Below are 19593 nucleotides of genomic sequence, written 5' to 3' on the forward strand. Positions count from 1 at the left end.
AAAGGGCCAATTAAGAGCTATTATTGAGCCCGAAGCACCATTCATTGAATGATGTACATAATATGATACAAATAAACAAAACATCTAGAATTATATGCATTTTGTAGAGCCAGGCATATCAATGCACTGGTTTTCCTTTCCTGTATGAGAAGTTTTGAGAGTTCATTCCCCCACTCCCATACAGTAATTTCTTCTAGAACTATCCCCTCTCAACCCTTACTTTCATTTGATTATTGTTTCATGCTGCCTTTATGTCTAAAGCATTAGGTTTCTGAATTGACACATGCAGCAATGAACCTATGGAACAAAACAAGCAGGGAATAATTTGAATTAGATGAAGGGAGATAAGATTATACGATGCATCAAAAGAACCATTGGGCATGCCATGCCACATGATGTCCATGTGGCAGTGGCAAATATTGAATATTAGTGTTATTAAATCCTGTTCCTTACAATCTCTGGAAGTATGCTTTCCCTGCCAACACAAAGAGTAGTATATTGGCAGGTGAGCCTCCCCAAGATTGTTCGGAAAAAAGAGTTATTTTGGGGAAGGATTATGGACTCATTTCAGTTTCACCAAAGTATTTTTTTAAAGGAAAGAAAAGAGTGGGCTTTAGCGACTGTGCTTCTCCACTTTGTTCCCTTCCAATAAGAAATAGATGGAGGAAGACTGAAGTAATTACTGCAAACAGATGGATATTCCAGTCTTCAGACTGGAAAAGTAATCTGGGTACTCACTGTTTCTGGGCCTGATCAATCCGATTTCTGAAGGTGGTAATCTGCAAACAAATATGACTAAGTTTTTAAAAACGACCTGCTTCCCATCATGGAGAGAGGGATTTACCAGCTGTTTCGCCACAGTAAGATATGGGTAGGAGATTTGTGGACTCAAGAGTAATATGCACACAAATAAAGTCAAAACGGAAAGAATTTATTCAGCAAAGCACAGCAGAAGAATGTTGACTGCAAAGCATAAATAGACAGGAAATGTCTACAGACAAGGCAATAAGAGGAATGTAAAAAGGACAAAATCTTACATCTCTTCAGTAACTGGGAACCCCTCATCCTTATCCAAGATAATTATGGATTTCCCCCATATTTTTTTTCCAGCTAGTATATAGCACCTTTCCTGGATATGTCTATGCTGAGGTTCAAAGTACTTAAATTGTTTTTCATCTTTTATACTTTTACAAAATATAGGAGGTATAAATAACACAGTACCTGGAGATGGTTTGGTGATATACTTTATCAGTAATTGGAATTAAATTCAAACTTTTAAATAACTGGCAATGATCATTAATCTATTTTTCCTTCTTGAGGTATTGAATTGGGGAGTACATGTTCAGTTACAGATTATCTCTGCCCTTTTATATCAAGTATTGCAAACTCATCCTCCTAATTACGTGCATTTTTGTTTATACTTCTTGCCTAGTAGCTAACAAAAATTTGTGTGAGATCTATCAGTCCATTCATCCTCCCATCTCTGCTAGCAACCTGGTTTTGGCAAAGCTTTCTAAAAGAAAGAATTAACAGTTTTAAGCTAAATTCATGAAAAAAATGGTCAATGGAAAGTGGAAGGTGTTATTGAGGCCTGAGTATTTTGAGAAAGCTAAAGCTTTAACTAACTATATCAGGGGTGTCAAACTCACGTCGTCGTGGTGGCATCATGTGACGTATCGCGATATAGATAGATAGATAGATAAGAGAGGGAGGGAGGGAGGTAGAGAGAGAAAGAGAGAGAGAGAGAGAGAGAGAGAGAGAGAGGGAAGGAGGGAGGGAGAGAGAGGGAGAGAGAATGGCTCTAAAACAAGAAGTAAACTAATGAAAAAAAAAATGCTCCTGAAGTTAATACTGAAGAAATTCAGATTTTTTGGGAAGTGCTATACTGAAATGATGAAAGCCTCTTTGGACTACAGGTAAAAATGAAAGAAAAAGAGGGTGTGAGAAGTAAAAAATATGAAATTGGAATTGATGGCTACTATTAAATTAGGAAGTTTCCAAAAATTTGCTCCACCAATAGAAATTTTCCTATGCATAAATCAAAATAGAAAAGCTGTCAGCAATATTTGAAGAAGTAATCCTTCTAAATAAAGCTATGCCCTCAGTCATGATTTAAAGTGTTTTCATAGCATCACCAACCATCACTGATATAACCTAGCTCATTATTATTTTGGCACAATAGTGGCTGAATGACTCTAAAAGAAGCTATAAACTGTCTTTGGATAAATTATTTAAAACTTCATTTGCTACCATATCAGCACAATTATTTTTTTTCTCATGTTTTCCCCTCCTGTCATCTTAATAATCAAGACTAATTCATTTGGGTGAATCATAATAATCAAGAGTAATTCAGTTGGGTGAATGCCTAGCTGAAAAAACATTTCTATGACTGACTTAATTCTATGCTTGTGATTTTAATCATCATTAGGCAAAGGAAAGAAACTAAAGAAAACCAGCTCTTAGAATTATGTGACTATAAAGGCTGGCCAATAAAAAAAGGTCAAATTGGGTTATTACAGCTGTGAACAGACACTTCCTATTTAAAAGTGATCCTGTTGTTTCACAAATCGATGTAGGGCTTTCCAAAGAGTAAAAGAAAAAATATTCCAGGTTGTCTGGAAGACAGACTAGGAAGTGTGCTGGAAATTTAAAAACCATTTTCTAGGTTTTGGGCAGTTGCAATTTTATGCGGTGAAAATGCTTCAATTATAATAGAAATCAAAATATAATTTCTGACTCAAGGAAATAAAGAGGAGTAGGAAAAAAATAAAATTTTACCATTACTGACAACGTCATCCTTAATATTTACATAGCCTTGTTCGCTGTGCGATAAACATACTACTTTCGTCTTAAGAGACAGCTGGCCAATTAAGCATAATTTTTTTCTTCTAAGCAGTGCTAACATTATTTTGCAGTAATACAATGTCCTGTACTGTAAATTCACAATATTCAAACCATAAGATGTCTGGTTCACCATCTTGGGTTCACAGGGTGGGACTTTATTCCATGACAAGCAGAAACAAGAGACTCCAACATTGGAAGCAACGGGACAACATGAAAAAGGAAAACTCAGCTACCCGATATACTTACTTGCTTACTTGTAGATTTTGAACACGTGCCTTGTGGAACTGAGGGCAGAGATACCGAGTCTGCCTCTTAACCAGGGGTTTGATTAAGGAACTTTGTTTACCAGACTAGCATTGGTGCTTATGACTTACCTTCTTTTCTACGTGTGAAGTAAGATAGACAATAGGCATGGCACTTAGATTCCTGGGTAACAAAGTTGGACAAGAAATGGCTCTAAAAGTAGTGCTTCCTTTATTTTGCTTTCTTATGAACTTTCCTTGCTATCCATCTATAGCTCAACTGTTCTTATGGGTAACAGCAATTTTCCCTTTAATTGTACAATTCTCTTTTTTTAAAAAAAACAGGTGTTGCCTTGGTGGCTCAGAAAAGACTTGCCTCTGATTTGTCTTCTGGCTCTCACCTACTCACTGGTTTGGTTTTTGTATAAATATAAGCAAACAAATGGTGCATTCAGCTGCTAACTGATCTTTCTTACCTGGCTTACCTGGCTTTTTCTGTGGAGATTCTCAGTCATCCAGGTCACAGTTGTGTCAAAGATGCTTTTTTCTTCAAAAGGCAACTGGACTGTTTCTTTTCCTTGGTGACGACGAAGAAAATGTTTCGCTTCCCATCCAAGAAGCTTCATCATTGGATGAGAAGCGAATTTTTCTTTTTCTTCCTCAAGAAAAAAACAGTCCAGTTGTCTTTTGAAGGAAAAAAAAGCAGCTTTGAGACTGTCTTTTTTATTTTATTTTATTTGTCATTTTTTGGACATGTGGGAAATTACCAAAGATAGTTTGCCCTAATGGTACAGAAATAATTCTGTACAAATACTGTACAAAAACAAAGAACTGAAAATGTTTGTTTATTTATTATTACTGGTGTTTTTATCCCTCCCCCCCAACTCTTGATCTATAGAAATGATTTTTTAAGCCACTACAGTCACTCTATGAAGTAGCATTTTATGAAGTAGCAAACTAAGATAACCACTGGATGGAGAGGTCACCCTGCAGAACTGATTTTTCTGCTGGTATCACTTTTTATTCCCATTGTCCTGCATTCATTTAGAACAATGTTTTCCAACTTTAGCTAGGGAATTCTGGGAGTTCAAATCTATAAATCTTAAAGTCGAGAAACGCTGATTTGGATGGCTGACCACCATCTTTCCAACCTGCTGTCCTCTACTATCTTTGGCTATGCCAAAGGATTATAGGAGCTGAAAGCAAACACATCAGGCTGAGAAAGGCTGATCTACAGAACACAACATTAAATCTCTATTCAGCTACTTCTGAATTAATGCAATAAAGGCTGATGAGAAAAAAAGAGGAAGAAATGAGGCTATTTCTTGTTTTGTAAGCCAGGAATTGAATGCCAGCCTGTTGTTTATCTATGCAAATTTAGAGTTTACAGACTCCCAACATGCAGGAGGCTCATGCATGTAAAAATCTCTTGCTGTTTATATCATCTGGGTGAACTCATTGTACTTACAACTTGGATAGTGCCTGCACCCTGCAACGTAGTGATAAAATCTAAGAAAGATTAAGATCATTATTGACTTTGGGGTTCTTAACAAATTGAGGGGTTTTTTTGCAGTAGGTACTCAGAAACAGATAAACATTTGCCTTTTAACACTGTCAGAACTCTCTCATTGTTTTGTGAGTGCATTACAAAGGATTCTCTCAACATAAAAGCAGGCAACTGGTATAAGAGAGTTGCCTTAGTCCAGGGGTCAGCAACCTGCGGCTCTGGAGCCACATGTGGCTCTTTCACCCCTCTGCTACGGCTCCGTCACTCAAAATATGTGTCACAACCGCCAATGTGTGACATTCACCGGCAGACGATTTATTGAGCTTTTCAACCCCCAGTAGGCCAACCATGGATAAATCCAATTCAGAAGAAAACAGAACTTTTAATTCAACTATATATGCTAGTTTTGTGGCCGCTCAAGAAATAATCAGGCACAGGGAAGGGTTCTGTGGCTCCCGGTGTTTTCTTTTCTGTGGGAAACGGGTTCAAATGGCTCTTTGGGTGTTTAAGGTTGCATACCCCTGCCTTAGTCTTCCCTATTTCTAAAATCAAATTCCACCAGTTCTCCTTTATTCCTAAACTCATTTTTTTGTGTCCACCACCACCATACTGTAGAGTGTAAAGCATGTACTATGAGCAATTAAATATGGCACATTATTTGGCTCTATCTACAATAACAGGATTAAAACATAGATAGAATGGTTATAACCATGCTCACAGTTTGTAGACAAATTTAAGTATTTTCTTCCACACAATATGAAGAAGATATAATCTATACTTCTTTTTTTTTTAAAGGTGATTATCTTATAGTAGCATTCTCCAGATAGCAGAAGAGAATGGTGCTGGCTTTTCTGCCTGCATAAATTCACATGAAGATAAGGCTGGAGAGTTAATAGATGCTGGGGACATCAGAAGTGGGTTCATTATTAGTCTCATAGATATTTCAGTGCAGTGCTGACACTGCCTAGGAGTTATATAGATCATTGGCTCCCCTGCTTGGCTTGGCTGTGATGGGGTTTAACATCATGAATAAGCCATCTGGTTTGTGGAGATGCTTCAAAAAGAAAGATGGGCATATTAATTAAAATGACAAAGTTATTTCACAATATTTTCAAGCACATCATAGGACATATTTTAAGTAGAAGGCAGAAATCCACCCTAGGTGTGTACAATTGAGAAGTTATCACTCTGGGATGAAAAACTGAATTTTGTTGATAAACATTCAGAATAGTATATGGGCTTTAATGGTCTTCTATGGTCTTTAATCCAGGTCTCCCTTAGGAATATAACTGATTTCACCCTGAAAATAAACAAAAATCAAAGCCAAGATCTCTTTTTCTACTCACATCATATTTTTGCCTCTTGATCTTCTCTAAATATTCATATTTTTCTGTCTCCAGCGCATACAGTGAGTCCCACAATTCTTTGGCTTTGTCCCTATTTATTTGTGAAGAGGTGGAGATATAACAAAGAATGAAATACAACTCAAAACAATTAGCAATTGTAAAGAGACATATTTACATAAGCTCAATATTTCTTAAATTTATGGTTGAACTGGTTGGAAGACTATTCAAATAGAAGTCCAACACAACTGAACAATTCTAGTTTATGGATTTCATTAATCCCCCATGTAATTTTTTCTTATGAGGATTTATTTGAACACCTAAATATAAATAGAGAGCCTGACCATTTCATTACTTACCCTGTTTCTGGATACTTAATGAAAAAAACTGAAGTATATTGGACCCAGTACAGATACTTGGAGGAATCTTATTGTTTCCTTTCCCCCTTGGAAATACTTGTTTATTTGTTCTTATTCCCTGCTTTCATAACTGCTAATTTTATATCTATCTATCTATCTATCTATCTATCTATCTATCTATCTATCTATCTATCTATCTATCTATCTTGACATGCTTAAACATTTTATCATAAATATTTGTTCATATTTATTTATTTATTTAAATATGTATGTATGTATGTATGTATGTATGTATGTAGAGAGAGAGAGAGAGAGAGAGAGAGAGAGAGAGAGAGAGAGAGAGAGAGAGAGAGAGAGAGAGAGTTGTTGCAACTGCAGGCAGAAGTTATAATTTAATCTATTCTTTTTCTTATTCTATAGATTATTTTTACATTACCCATTAAAGTTAAATATTACATATTAATGTTAAATAAAATTTGATAGAATTCATCAGGATTAAATAATTATCTGAATAGTAACAAATGTTGTTTTCTTAAATATCACCTCCTATTTTTTAATACCACAAAAAGTACTAAAACAAATTTAAGCACAAGCTCAATCTTGTATGTACCGTAGTACAAGAGCAGTGGGGGAGGTGGGGATATTTTTTTTACCTCAGTTTGTCTTCACTAAGATGATCAATATTCAGAGGTTTGCGTCTCTCTGCCAAAATTTTCTTCTTCATTTCCCTTGCAGTTTGTTTCTTTCCTCTCTTTTGGTCAGCCTGTGCAGAACGAGTTTAAAGATTATGAAAGAGCCAGTTTGATCTAGTGGTTGAGGTACCAGGCTAGAAAGCAACACTCTACAAGTTCAAGTCCTGTGTTAGCCATGAAAACCAGCTAGGTGTCCTGGGGCCAGTTACTCTCTCACATCCCAGTTCACCTCAAAGGGTTGTTGTTGTGGGGAAAATAGGATGAGGAAGAAGGTGTGTTGGATATATTTATGGGATATAAATAAACAAATAATCATTGGATGCATCCCATTGAAGGAATTAATGAAGAACATCGAAACCTGGCAGGAGAGCAGTAATCCTGAATTGTAAAAGTGCTTGATCACAATTCATATCATCCTCCATCAATGCACTAAACATAGTGCGTGGATTGTAATCTGATATACAGTAGTGGCCAAAATTGTGGAAAGCTTTTGGGAAAAGTGTATTTTCTAAAATTAGCTAATAACACCACTTTTTTTTGGAATAGCACCATAAAATTATATATCAATGAAAGATAATTTAATCAAGAATGTAAGACAATAACTTTTATGAAGGATTTACTATTAGAATAGCAGTTACAGTATAAAGAAGAAAAGTGAAGCACATAGAAAAAATGAGATATATAAAAATTATCACCATAGAAAAAATGAGATATACAGAAATTATCACATCAGTTAATACTTAGTTGGATAACCTTTAGCATGAATTACAGCCTTACGACGTCTTCCCATGGAGTGAACCAAGTCTTTTAGTTCTCCAGCTGTTATAATGTGAAACCAAGATTGAATGATTGCTTCTATTAACTGGGTTTTATTGCTGGGTCGGTTCTGACTAACAGGTTTCTTTAGTCGGTTCCATAGATTTTCAATTGGGTTAAGGTCTGGGCTATTCCCAGGCCATTCCAGCAGCAGAATATGATTATATTGAAAAAAGTGATGTTATTAGCCATCAGACCTCAAAAATACACTTTCCCCAAAAGGTTTCCACAATTTTGGCCACTACTGTATTCAGATGCCATCAGGTTAGTACTAAAGTAGTTGTTTTTAAGAATTTGTCAGCATGCCTATTTTACATGTCTTTCTGATTCATTGCAGGAAATGCTCTAGAAGCCATAAGACTTATCTCTCAGGGCTGAAGAACCATTAGATCAAAGCTAAAGGAAGTTGTGAGACTCTATCCTTCTAGCCCAGGGGTCAGCAACCTGCAGCTCTGGAACCGCATGTGGCTCTTTCACCCTTCTGCTGCGGCTCCCTGTCACTCAAAATATGCGTCACAACTGCCAATGTGCAACACCCGCCAGCACATGATTTATTGAGTTTTTCAATCCCCGGTAGGCCAACCATGGATAAATCCAAGAGAAGAAAAAAGTTTCAGAAGAAAACAGAACGTTTAATTCAACTACATAGGCTAGTTTTGTGGCCGCTCAAGAAACAGTCAGGCACGGGAAGGTTTTGTGGCATCCGGTGTTTTATTTTCTGTGGGAAACGGGCCCAAAGGCTCTTTGAGTGCTTAAGTTTGCAAACCCCTGCTCTAGCCTAAAGAAAAAAGGGGGAAAAAACATAAAATAGAGACTAGCAGGTCCTTCCTGTGGTGAATTTCTTTGGTCTCTTCTTGAAAATGAAAGTTTTTGCCATTGTAAAATTGAGGAATTCCAAGAAATTCTTGGATAATTTTCAGATGAGCATTTATTATTTATTTATTTATTTATTTATTTATTTATTTATTTATTTATTTATTTATTTAATTTTTTATACCGCCCTTCTCCCGAAGGACTCAGGGCGGTGAACAGTCAAAATAAACATATATATAAAATGTGAAATAGAAGCAATTTAAAATAATTAAGCCAATTTGACTTAATTATTAATGCTCATTCTTGATCACATTCTGGCTTTCTCTGCCCATCAGTAGATTTACCTTAGCCAAATAGCTGCTGTATGTGGCACCCATAGAGGAGAGGGCTTTCTTCTTCTTCATATCATCTTCAACCTTCCTCTTGGCATCTTCCTCCTCTCTTCTTGCCTTTTCCTCCTGTGAAACAAATAGGAACAAACACTGGTTCATACCTGGGACTCACAAAGGCAGAACAGAGAATTTGGGTCTGGGACATGTGGTACTTTTTTGGGGAAGGGGTAAGATAAAGCCAAAAGTAATCATCATAACTCTTAACAGATCATTTTATATTGAGGGCAATGATTGAGATACCAATGACACAGGGATGAAATGCTCCCGGTTCAGACCAGATCGCCCGATCCGGTAGTGATGGTGGCGGGTGGTTCGGAGAACTGGTAGCAAAAATACCTGCGCCTCCCCATGCCCAGCTGAGCCACGCAATCATCAGAGGCTTTTTTTTTTTACTTCTAAAAGCATTTTTTCTACAACCTCTTCTGCCGAAAAAATGCTTTTAAAAGTAAAAAAAAAACATTTGATGATCGCGCAGCTCAGCTGGGATCGTCAGAGGCTTTTAAAAGCATTTTTTCTACAACCTCTTCGGCCGAAGGGGTTTTAAAATGCTTTTAAAAGCCTCTGACGATCCCAGCTGAGTTGCCTGATCATCAGAAGCTTTTAAAAGCATTTTTTACAACCTCTTCTGCTGAAGAGGTTGTAGAAAAAATGCTTTTAAAAGTAAAAAAAAAAAGTTGGCCATGCCCACCCTGTCACATACCTCCCCACCAAGCCACGCCCACAGAACCGGTAGTAACAAATTTTACATTTCACCACTGCAATGACAAAAGGTTGTAGATAGACTCACAGCAAGTCTGGCCTGACGCTCCTTTTCTTTCTCAGCTCGGATTCTTTGCTGGTCAGCCCTCTCAGCTCTACGTTTTTCCTATGCATTGCAGAGAAAGGGCAGTAATTTGGTTAGAACTGTATTTCATTCCAGAACAAAACCCTTTGAAAAATGTTCCTGAGAATGAACAGTTGAAATTAAATTGTGATCAGTATTAAGATGAGACTCTATAAGGAGTTCAGAGAAGAGCAACAAAGATGATTAGGGGACTGGAGGCTAAAACATATGAAGAACAGTTGCAGGAATTGGGTATGTCTAGTTTCATGAAAAGAAGGACTAGGGGTGACATGATAGCAGTCTTCCAATATTTCAGAGGTTGCTACAAACAAGAGGGAGTCAGGCTATTCTCCAAAGCACCTGAAGGCAGGACAAGAAGGAATAGATGGAAACTAATCAAGGAGAGAAGCAACCTAGAACTACGGAGAAATTTCCTGACATAACAATTAATCAGTGGAACAACTTGCCTCCAGAAGTTGTGGGTGCTCCAACACTGGAGGTTTTTAAGAAGAAATTGGACAATCATTTGTCTGAAATGATATAAGGTTTCCTGGTTGAGCAGGGGGTTAGACTAGAATTTTTCCAAGGTCCCTCCCAACTCTATTATTCTGTTATTCTGTTATGACAAAAAAGTTCTTAAGTTGATATAAAAGTAGTCCTTGATTTACAACAGTCCATTTAGTGACCATTCAAAGTTACAATGTCACTGAAAAAAGTGACTTATGACCATTTTTCACACAACCGTTGCAGCATTGTGATCAAAATTCAGACAGTTGGCAACGACTCATATTTATTATTAGTGTCCCAAGATCATGTGATCACCTTTTGCGACCTTCTGGCAAGCAAAGTCAATGGGGAAATCAGATTCACTTAACTGTGTTACTAATTTAACAACTGCAGTGATTCACTTAACAACTGTGACAAGAAAGGTGGTAAAATGGGCAAAACTCACTTAACAAACGTCTCACTTAGCAACATAAATTTTGAGCTCAATTGTGATCATAAGTCGAGGACTACCTGTAGATAAAATCAGAGGGAGATTGTATAAATGCAACAGTCTCCTCTAGTCCACTCTTCCCACAGAGGTGTCAAACTCAAGGCCTGCTTAGATCTGGCCCGCAGGGCTTCCCTGGAAACAGCGTAGGACCGGCCCATGGTGCGTCTGCCAGGAAAAACAGAGCCCTTTGTCACTGGCAGAGGGCTGCAGGAGGCCATCCCGGCCAAAAACAGAGCCTGGGGGCCACACATGCCCCCCAAGCTCTGTTTTTGCTGGCAGAGGGCAGGAGGCCATCTAGGCTAAAAATGGAGCTGGCGGGGCGTGTCTCTGGGGTCCATTTTCACTGGCAGAGGGCTAGCAAAACAAACTAAAAGCAAAACAAAACAAAAGGAGAAATGTTTCCCCTTTTGCATTTGAGCTTCCAAGAAGGGATGCTAAAGGAAAGCCAGAGAAAAAGAAGGGAAGATGGGAAGAGAGCAAGGAAGGAAAAAGAAGGAAAGAGGGGAAGGAAGAAGAAAGGAGAATGAAGAGGGGAAGGGAAAAGAAGGGGAGGGGAGGGGAGGGAGGGAGGGAGGGAGGGAGAAGGAAGGAAGGAAGGAAGGAAGGAAGGAAGGAAGGAAGGAAGGAAGGAAGGAAGGAAGGAAGGAAGGAAGGAAGGAAGGAAGGAAGGAAGGAAGGAAGGTCCTGCCTTAGCCCATGGCCACCAGCAGTCCTGCTGCCCTTTCGCCATCCCCTTGTCCCCTCCTCCTGACCTCTCCTGATGGCCTTCCATCCTATCGCTGAGGATGCTTTAGTTACAAAGCCATGTCTCCTTGTGTGGAGAGGGAATGGGCCTCTCTCTGACCCACACACTTTGCCTTCCTGCACACACCATGAGTAACCTGGACAAGAAGAATGAGCTCAGCAGCAGCAGCCTTGAGGAAGTAAGCACTGGCGGGAATCCGCTCAGGGAAGCAGGGCTGGGCTGGGCTGTGGAGTCCCAGTGTCCTGGGACCTTGAAGGCCAGGTTGGACGCTTGCCATCCGCTGCCTAGGGCTCTGGACAGCCTTCACCCCCATCTGGGGGTCCTCTGCATGACCTGAGATGAGATGGCCAGGCTCCTCTGGAGGACAAGGGTTTGGCGCTCTCCCTGGTCTCGCCTTCCTCTGCTGAAGACATTGGATCCCCCCAGCTCTGCCCAAGCTACCACAGGTGCCCCCGACATGAGTTGGCTATGCTGACCCCAGCCATGCCCCACTGAGATCAAACACAACCCTGATGTGGCCCTCAATGAAATCAAGTTTGACACCCCTGTACTAACAGGATTACTCCCAAATGACTCCCATTAGGTCCCAAATGACTAGTAACACCATTTGTGTAAGAATTATATATTGTCCTTTCAAGCTGTATGAATGGGCATGTAGTCACTTAGAAGAAGACATGACTATTCATTATTATTATTATTATTATTATTATTATTATTATTATTATTATTATTATTATTATTATTATTATATTTATATACCACCCTCCTCCCGAAGGACTCTTTTAATTAAAATTAATTAAATTAAAAACATAAATATACAATATCATGGTTAAAATTAATTAAAATCATTAAATAGTTGTGGCCGAATTTTAAAACCCAAAGTTAAAACCCAATTTAAAATCATTCAATTAGACAGCCCCGCCTGTCGGAACAGTAGGGTCTTGAGGGCACAGCGAAAGACCCAGAGATCAGAGATGTTACGAATATCCGGGGGCAATTCATTCCAAAGGGCAGAGGCTCCGACAGAGAAGGCTCTCCTCCTGGGTGTCGCCAGCTGGCATAACCTCTCTGTGGGAGCGAACTGGTCGGTGGGAGGCGGTTGGTGGCAGAAGGCGGTCCCGTAGATATCCTGGTCCTATGCCATGGAGCGCTTTAAAGGTGGTAACCAACACCTTGAATTGCACTCGGAAGACCACTGGGAGCCAGTGCAGCTCGTGCAGGAGGTGTTACATGGGCGTAACGAGGTGCGCCCATAACCACCCGCGTGGCCGCATTCTGGACCAGTTGGAGCCTCTGAGTGCTCTTCAAGGGGAGCCCCATGTAGAGAGCATTACAATAGTCCAGATGGGAGGTGACGAGGGCGTGAGTGACTGTGTGCAAGGCATCCCGGTCCAGAAAGGGACGCAACTGGCGGATCAGGCGAACCTGATAAAAAGCCCCCCTGGCTACGGCCGTCATGTGCTCTTCTAAAGACAGCCATGAGTCCAGGAGGATGCCCAGATTGCGAGCCCTCTCTGTGGGGGGCAGAGATTCACCCCCAATAGTCAGTGATGGCACCAGCTGACTATACCGGGACGCCGGAAGCCACAGCCACTCAGTCTTGGAAGGGTTGAGCTTGAGCCTATTTCTCCCCATCCAGACCCACACAGCCTCCAGGCAGCGGGACATCACATCAAGGGCATCATTGGGATGGTTTGGGATGGAGATGTACAGCGGGGTGTCATCAGCGTACTGTGGACTCACCCCAAAACCACGGATGATCTCACCCAGCGGCTTCACATAGATGTTGAACAGAAGGGGCGAGAGGACCGATCCCTGCGGCACCCCCCCCAAGCGAGGCGCCTCAAGGTCGACCTCTGCCCCCCCTGCCAACACAAACTGCGAGCAACCCCTGTCCCGAGCCCTCCAGAGATCATCAACCAATGCGACCAATGCCGTTTCTGTGCTGTACCCCTGCCTGAAGCCCGACTGGTACGGGTCCAGATAGACAGCTTCCTCCAGGTACCGGGGTAGCTGTTGTGCCACCACACTCTCGACAACCTTCACCACAAAACGAAGGTTGGAGACCAGACAATAATTTACTAATATAGCCGGGTCCAGGGATGGCTTCTTGAATAGAGGCCTCACCTCCGCCTCTTTCAAGGATAGAATAAAAATTCTTACATGCAATTTATGTTCCGCAAAAAATATCATCGGCTCCCTTAACATTTAATTTAATTCATGGTCTATCCTCGTGCTGAAGACCTTAAAATAGTTGACTACTTGAGGAAAACTTACAATTCTCTCTTTAAGAGCCATTATATCTTCTTCCTCTTTTTTCCGGTTTTCAAAGTGATTATCAATTAAGGCTTGAAGCTCAATCAAGTCTTTGTTCTGCCTCTTCTTCTGAATATCCTGGGGAAAGAAAGGAGAGGAACAGAGATGGTATTCAGCAGGTTCTGACCAGTTCTGGAGAACCAGTAGTGGAAATTTTGAGTAGTTTGGAGAACCAGTAAATACCACCTCTGACTGGCCCCACTCCCATCTATTCTCTGCTTCCCGAGTCCCAGCTGATCGAGAGGAAATGGGGATTTTGCAGTAACCTTCCCCTGGAGTGGGGAGGGAATGGAGATTTTACAGTATCCTTCCCCTGCCATGCCCACCAAGCCACGCCCACCAAGCCATGCCACGCCCACCAAGCCACATCCACAGAACCGGTAGTAAAAAAATTTGAATCACACCACTGGAGAGGAACCAGGTTCCATGACACCAAGTATAATTATTGGGATGGCGTAGATTCCCTCCACAGAAAAACTTTACATATTCCCATTTATTGAAACATCTATCAGTTGCATCAGTTATATCTTCTCATAGTTACGGAACTTATTCAGAAATGATTTTTATACTGTGATGAAAACCACTTTCTTGTCTAAAACTTAGACTAGCGAGACAAGAGATTCACTGGAAGAACCAGCAATACTCACATCAAAGTCTACTTTCTCACCCTCTGGGATCTTAGGTGCAGTCAACCTTTGTGGATGTTAAGAGAAAGAAAAACACATAAGATCCTGAGAAAAAATATTTTAGAAGTAAGGAGAAGAGACATTTTTTGAAATATTTGCTTGCATGACAATTTAACTGAAATAAATTTGCCCAAATACTATTTAAGAAAATCATACAGAAAATCATGCAGAATTTGGAAAGTGGAATTCAAAACTGTTAATGGGTTTGATGCACTGTCTAGCAACAATCACATTTTTCCTCCAGTACAAAACATTAATTTTACAAATTAGCCATTCCAATTCTATTAGATAGAGAAGCATCAGAAATAGTTTGACAAGTTCTAAAAATGTAAATGTAATAATCATGATTAAATTGGATTTTTTTGGTCTGTTGAAAGCATTAGTTCTCTATAAACGAATCTGGATCTCTCATTTAATTAATATGTAATGGAAACTGTGAATAAACCTCTGTACTTTTTGTGTGACGTCCTACTTTACCAAATAGCTTGGGTTTTTTTTCTCATATCACCCTTCAAAACATTAGAGAAATATTTATGCGATCAGTCTCCAAATTAGTCTTCCCTAATCTGGTGCCTTCTAGATGTATGGAGATTGAAATTCCATAATCTCCATAATCAACAGAATTAACAGCTGGGCTTTCTGGAATTTATAGTCGCAAAACACCTGCAAGTATGAGGTTAAGGACAACCATCACAACATATCCAATAAGATTAGTTCCGTGACCCAAAGGTGCTTTTTCAGGAGGCAATTGGATTTTCTTATTTTTTTCTTTTGAAGATGTTTCGCTTCTCATCAAAGAAGCTTCTTCAGCTCTGACAGGATAGTGGGGAATGGAAAGGTTTACATTCCTTGCAGACAGATGGTAATCTGTATCCTTTAGGGGGCATTGAAGCACTTGGAGGTGTCTGTGTCCTCAGGGTCGCCTGAGTCGTGCTCCTGGTTCCTGTAGTATGCAATTTTTCTCTGGAAATCCATTCCTACTCCCACACCATTCAAAGGGTGTTCATCCCAAATGTATAAAAATTGCAAACTATAGGAACAGGAGCACTACTCAGGTGAACTCTAAAACGACCCTCTAAAACAGGGATGTCAAACTCGATTTTATTGAGGGTTTTGTTTGACCTCGGGGAGGGTGGGGTGTGTGGCTGGGGGGGCATGGCCAGCTCAACATCACTCATGTCAGGGGCACCTGTGGTGGCTCGGGCAGGGCTGGGGAGATCCATTGTCTCCAGCAGAGGAAGGTGAGATCAGGAAGTACCCTAACCCCAACTCTAACCCTGCTCTAAAAGGATGCAGATTACCAGCTGTCTGCAAGAAATATAAATCCTTCCATTCCGCACTATCCTGTCAGAGCTGAAGAAGCTTCTTGGATGAGAAGTGAAATGTTTTCACAAGAAAAAACAAGAAAGTTTCAGTCCTGAAAAAGCACCATTGGGGCACCCATTACCTGGATGACTGAGAATCTCCAAAGGATATTAGTTCTGTGCGTATTACTGGATGGACCATATGTACATCTAATTGTGAAAACTTCTTTAGATCTAAAGATCTAAAAAAGATCTTTACATTTCATCCTAAAATGAAGTATGAAATATGTGGAAATTACAGATAAATATAGCTAACTAAATGTGAAAGACATCAAATATCTAACTGGCTATCCTCATTTGCATTACATGAACTATAAACATTTAAAACCAAAGTCAAGAATGGCTATAATATTTCTCCATTAAACATGTCCTAAACTTACGTTGGTATTGGTCTGGGTTTCTTCTCTAAATATAGCAAAGCAGGAATTAAGCAGGGGAGAAAAGGAGAAAAAAAGATGAAAGCAAGAAACAAGAACAGAATAAATCCTACTTCATTTGCATATATATATATATATATATATATATATATATATATATATATAATTTTATGAAATTAAATATATGAATTACACTTTTGACATAGCATAAAGACATACTCTTTGACAAACTAATTTCACTTAGGAGGAAAAAAGTTCAGAAAAAATACAAGAGCAGTCTGCATGAAAGCTTTGGAATAATATCCAGAAGGCAATAATTCTTTTAATGACTGCATCTAGTTCTCAAATACCTTCCATAACCCCATACATTATAAAAAAGGTAAAGGTAAAGGTTCCCCTCGCACATATGTGCTAGTCATTCCTGACTCTAGGGGACGGTACTCATCTCCGTTACAAAGCCAAAGAGCCAGCACTGTCTGAAGACGTCTCCATGGTTATGTGGCCGGCATGACTAAACGCCAAAGGCGCATGGAACGCTGTTACCTTCCCACCAAAGGTGGTCCCTATTTTTCCAGTTGCATTTTTTATGTGCTTTCGAACTGCTAGGTTGGCAGAAGCTGGGACAAGTAATGGAAGCTCACCCTGTTACGCGGCACTAGGGATTCGAACCGCTCAACTGCCGACCTTTCAGTCGACAAGCTCAGCATCTGAAGCATCGTATCCCCATCACCGTCATACATTATATATGAGTTCAAAGAATTCAGTCTTACATTGCTCTTACTGCCTTTTTTTAAAAAAATTGGCTTTGTGGTGATATTTCAGCACAAAAGTTCATTACTTTTTGGACGTAATACTTTGTACAGTACATAGTCTAACTTCAAAAAACCGATCATTCTGCTTCTGACTGCATAAAATGTCTAAAGAATACAAGTGATTGGGAAAACATGTTATATTATTCATTCAGTTCAAAACCAATCATCTTAAAGCAAAACATAACTCTCTCCTTCCTCTCTGTTAAATGAAAGCAACATTTAATAACACCAGCCTTAAAACAGACAATTTGCTTTGGAGAAAGAATTGCCTGATAATTTTACATATGGACATTTTTATCCAGTTTCTGAATTATTCTAATCAAAGCCCAGACAAGGAACTATGCAGAAAAAATAATAAATATTGAAGGGGAATGGGAAAATGAGATATGAAAACTATGACAAATTGCAAGAAGAAAACCCACTGGTTGAAAAGCATTTGTTTCTTGCACAAAATAACTTTCATATGATTATGGTACGTTCATGGTTTTTTTTTTTTTTTTCTTTTTAACCAAACTCCCATGTCCTGTCATTTTTTTTTTTTCTAATCTTGTTACATCTTACATTTCTACTACATTCATGTAGAGTTCTTGGTGTTTTCTGAGCTTAGTTGTTACTTGGAAACATTTCATTGTCCAGCTAGCTAATATTTAGATAATGATGTTGTCTAGTTGGGTAATTAAATATCTCCAAACAAACAACCAAGCTCTGAGAACAATGAGAACTCCACGGTTTAACCCTGAGCTACATATATTCTCTTCTATTGGTACTAAATTTTATGCTAAATTACCGTATTTTTCGGAGTATAAGACGCACCTACCTTTTTTGGTGAGGAAAAGAAGAAAAAGAAATGTCCCTCTGCCTCTGAGTAATTTTGCCTCATTGCAGTAAACAGCAAACAGCCTGCTTTATTTTCGTTTTCAGCATAGCTTGATTAGCACAAGGAAAAAAAAAATCTGCTCCAGCAATTTACTTCTTTGCAGCAAGCAGCAGAGCCCTGCACAAAACAGCTGAGAGCAAATCAGCTGAGAGTCGGGAGGCCGATCCAATCAGCTTGTGCTAATTAGCCTATGCTGAAGCAGAAAGGAGCTGTTTTTTCTTGCTGTTTGCTTGCAAGGAGGTAACTGCTGCGAGGCAGAGGCCAAAGGGTGGGGGCCAGTGGGTGGGCGGAGCTATATTCGGTGTATAAGACGCACCTAAATTGTCACCCCCTTTTAGGGGGGAAAAAGGTGCGTCTTATACTCTGAAAAATACGGTATATATTTGTATAATGTTCTTGCTTAAGTAGTTGTTTGACTTTTAAGACGTTTTCCATGAACGTTTGGTCTTTAAAAAGGTTTTTTGTTCATTTGCTCCAGGAATAGGACAAATATTTATATACTTCCTGAATATAAAATAACACTAAAACTGAAGAAAATAAAAGTTAATTCTAATTCAATTTAGGTTAGGTTATTTCTTTTTGAAGAAACTGGATAAAACATACAAATAAAGATTCTTTTCTTCTGATGTCCTTTTTTATTTTTTAATCTCAGTCACTTTCTTATATATAAATATTCAGAGGCATACTTAATTCCTACACAAATCCTGCCAAAAGATAAAGCCCATCCTTAAAAAGAGCAAAAAAAAAGTGGAAGATAAACATGGGAGCTTTTAAAAGTAAAAGAAAATTGGCATCATGTAAAGAAGTCTTGATCTCTCCCTTCTGAATCTGAAATGTAGAAAGCAGCACAACTCATCAGTAAAAACAGCTGTCATTCATCCATAGTGTCCTTTATAACTTTCTACTAGGACAGCTTAAATTTAGAAAAGCTCGTTAGTAGCATAATGAAATGTCAGACTATGAACAAATGCTAAATACAGGTAGTCCTCTACTTAAGACCAGAATTGAGACCAGAATTTCTGTTGCTGAGCAAGGCAGTTGTTAACTCAAGTTACGCCCGATTTTACCGTTTTGCCACAATTGCCAAGTGAATCACTGCAGTTCTTAAGTGAATCATGTGGTTATTAAGTGAATCTGGCTTCCCATTGCTTGTTGGAAGCCAGTTGGGAAGGTGGCAAATGGAGATCACATGACCCTGCAATGGTTGTAAATACATGGTGATTGCCAATTGCCCAAACTTTGATTTCATGACCGTGGAGATGCTGCAACAGTTATAAATGCAAAGACAAGTTATGTCACTTTTTTTCAATGCCTTTGTAACTTTGAATGGACACTAGTGAATGATTGTTAAGTCAAGGACTACCTGTATCTGTAGGTATGAAGTATATGGAAGCTGATGTTGGTGGAAGTATGCAGGAACTGTTTTGTAGACCAGAGGGCCTGAAACATGTTTTGTGACCAGAACAACATTTGGAAGCAACTCAGGCAGATGCCTCCTCAGCTCACTGGGTATAAGAAAGGGACCAGCACAATTAGACTTGAAAAATTCTTTATTGTAGCCCATGTCAGTAAATGTAGTTTTACCTTC

At 39.4% G+C, this 19593-nt stretch overlaps 1 protein-coding gene across 4 annotated transcripts in view; it reads right to left on the reverse strand.

Annotated features, from left to right (window-relative positions):
* TNNT3 (troponin T3, fast skeletal type) overlaps positions 1-19593 on the reverse strand; it is a 54817-nt gene that overhangs the window by 1962 nt on the left and 33262 nt on the right. For 2 of the 4 annotated variants that reach the window (XM_087880184.1, XM_060687734.2), the window contains 8 exons: positions 16320-16344; positions 14537-14582; positions 13851-13967; positions 9796-9873; positions 8961-9074; positions 6949-7058; positions 5940-6030; positions 739-779 (listed from right to left, as the gene is read on the reverse strand). In XM_087880184.1, coding sequence (XP_087736310.1) covers positions 739-779; positions 5940-6030; positions 6949-7058; positions 8961-9074; positions 9796-9873; positions 13851-13967; positions 14537-14582; positions 16320-16344 — 622 coding nt within the window. Of the gene's footprint in view, positions 1-738; positions 780-4554; positions 4596-5939; positions 6031-6948; positions 7059-8960; positions 9075-9795; positions 9874-13850; positions 13968-14536; positions 14583-16319; positions 16345-19593 lie in introns of all 4 variants that reach the window. The other 2 variants (XM_060687735.2, XM_060687733.2) reach the window with 1 other exon arrangement.

Source organism: Pantherophis guttatus, chromosome 1 (assembly GCF_059756535.1).
Source record: "Pantherophis guttatus breed Tessera chromosome 1, ASM5975653v1, whole genome shotgun sequence".
NCBI classification, from domain to species: domain Eukaryota; kingdom Metazoa; phylum Chordata; class Lepidosauria; order Squamata; family Colubridae; genus Pantherophis; species Pantherophis guttatus.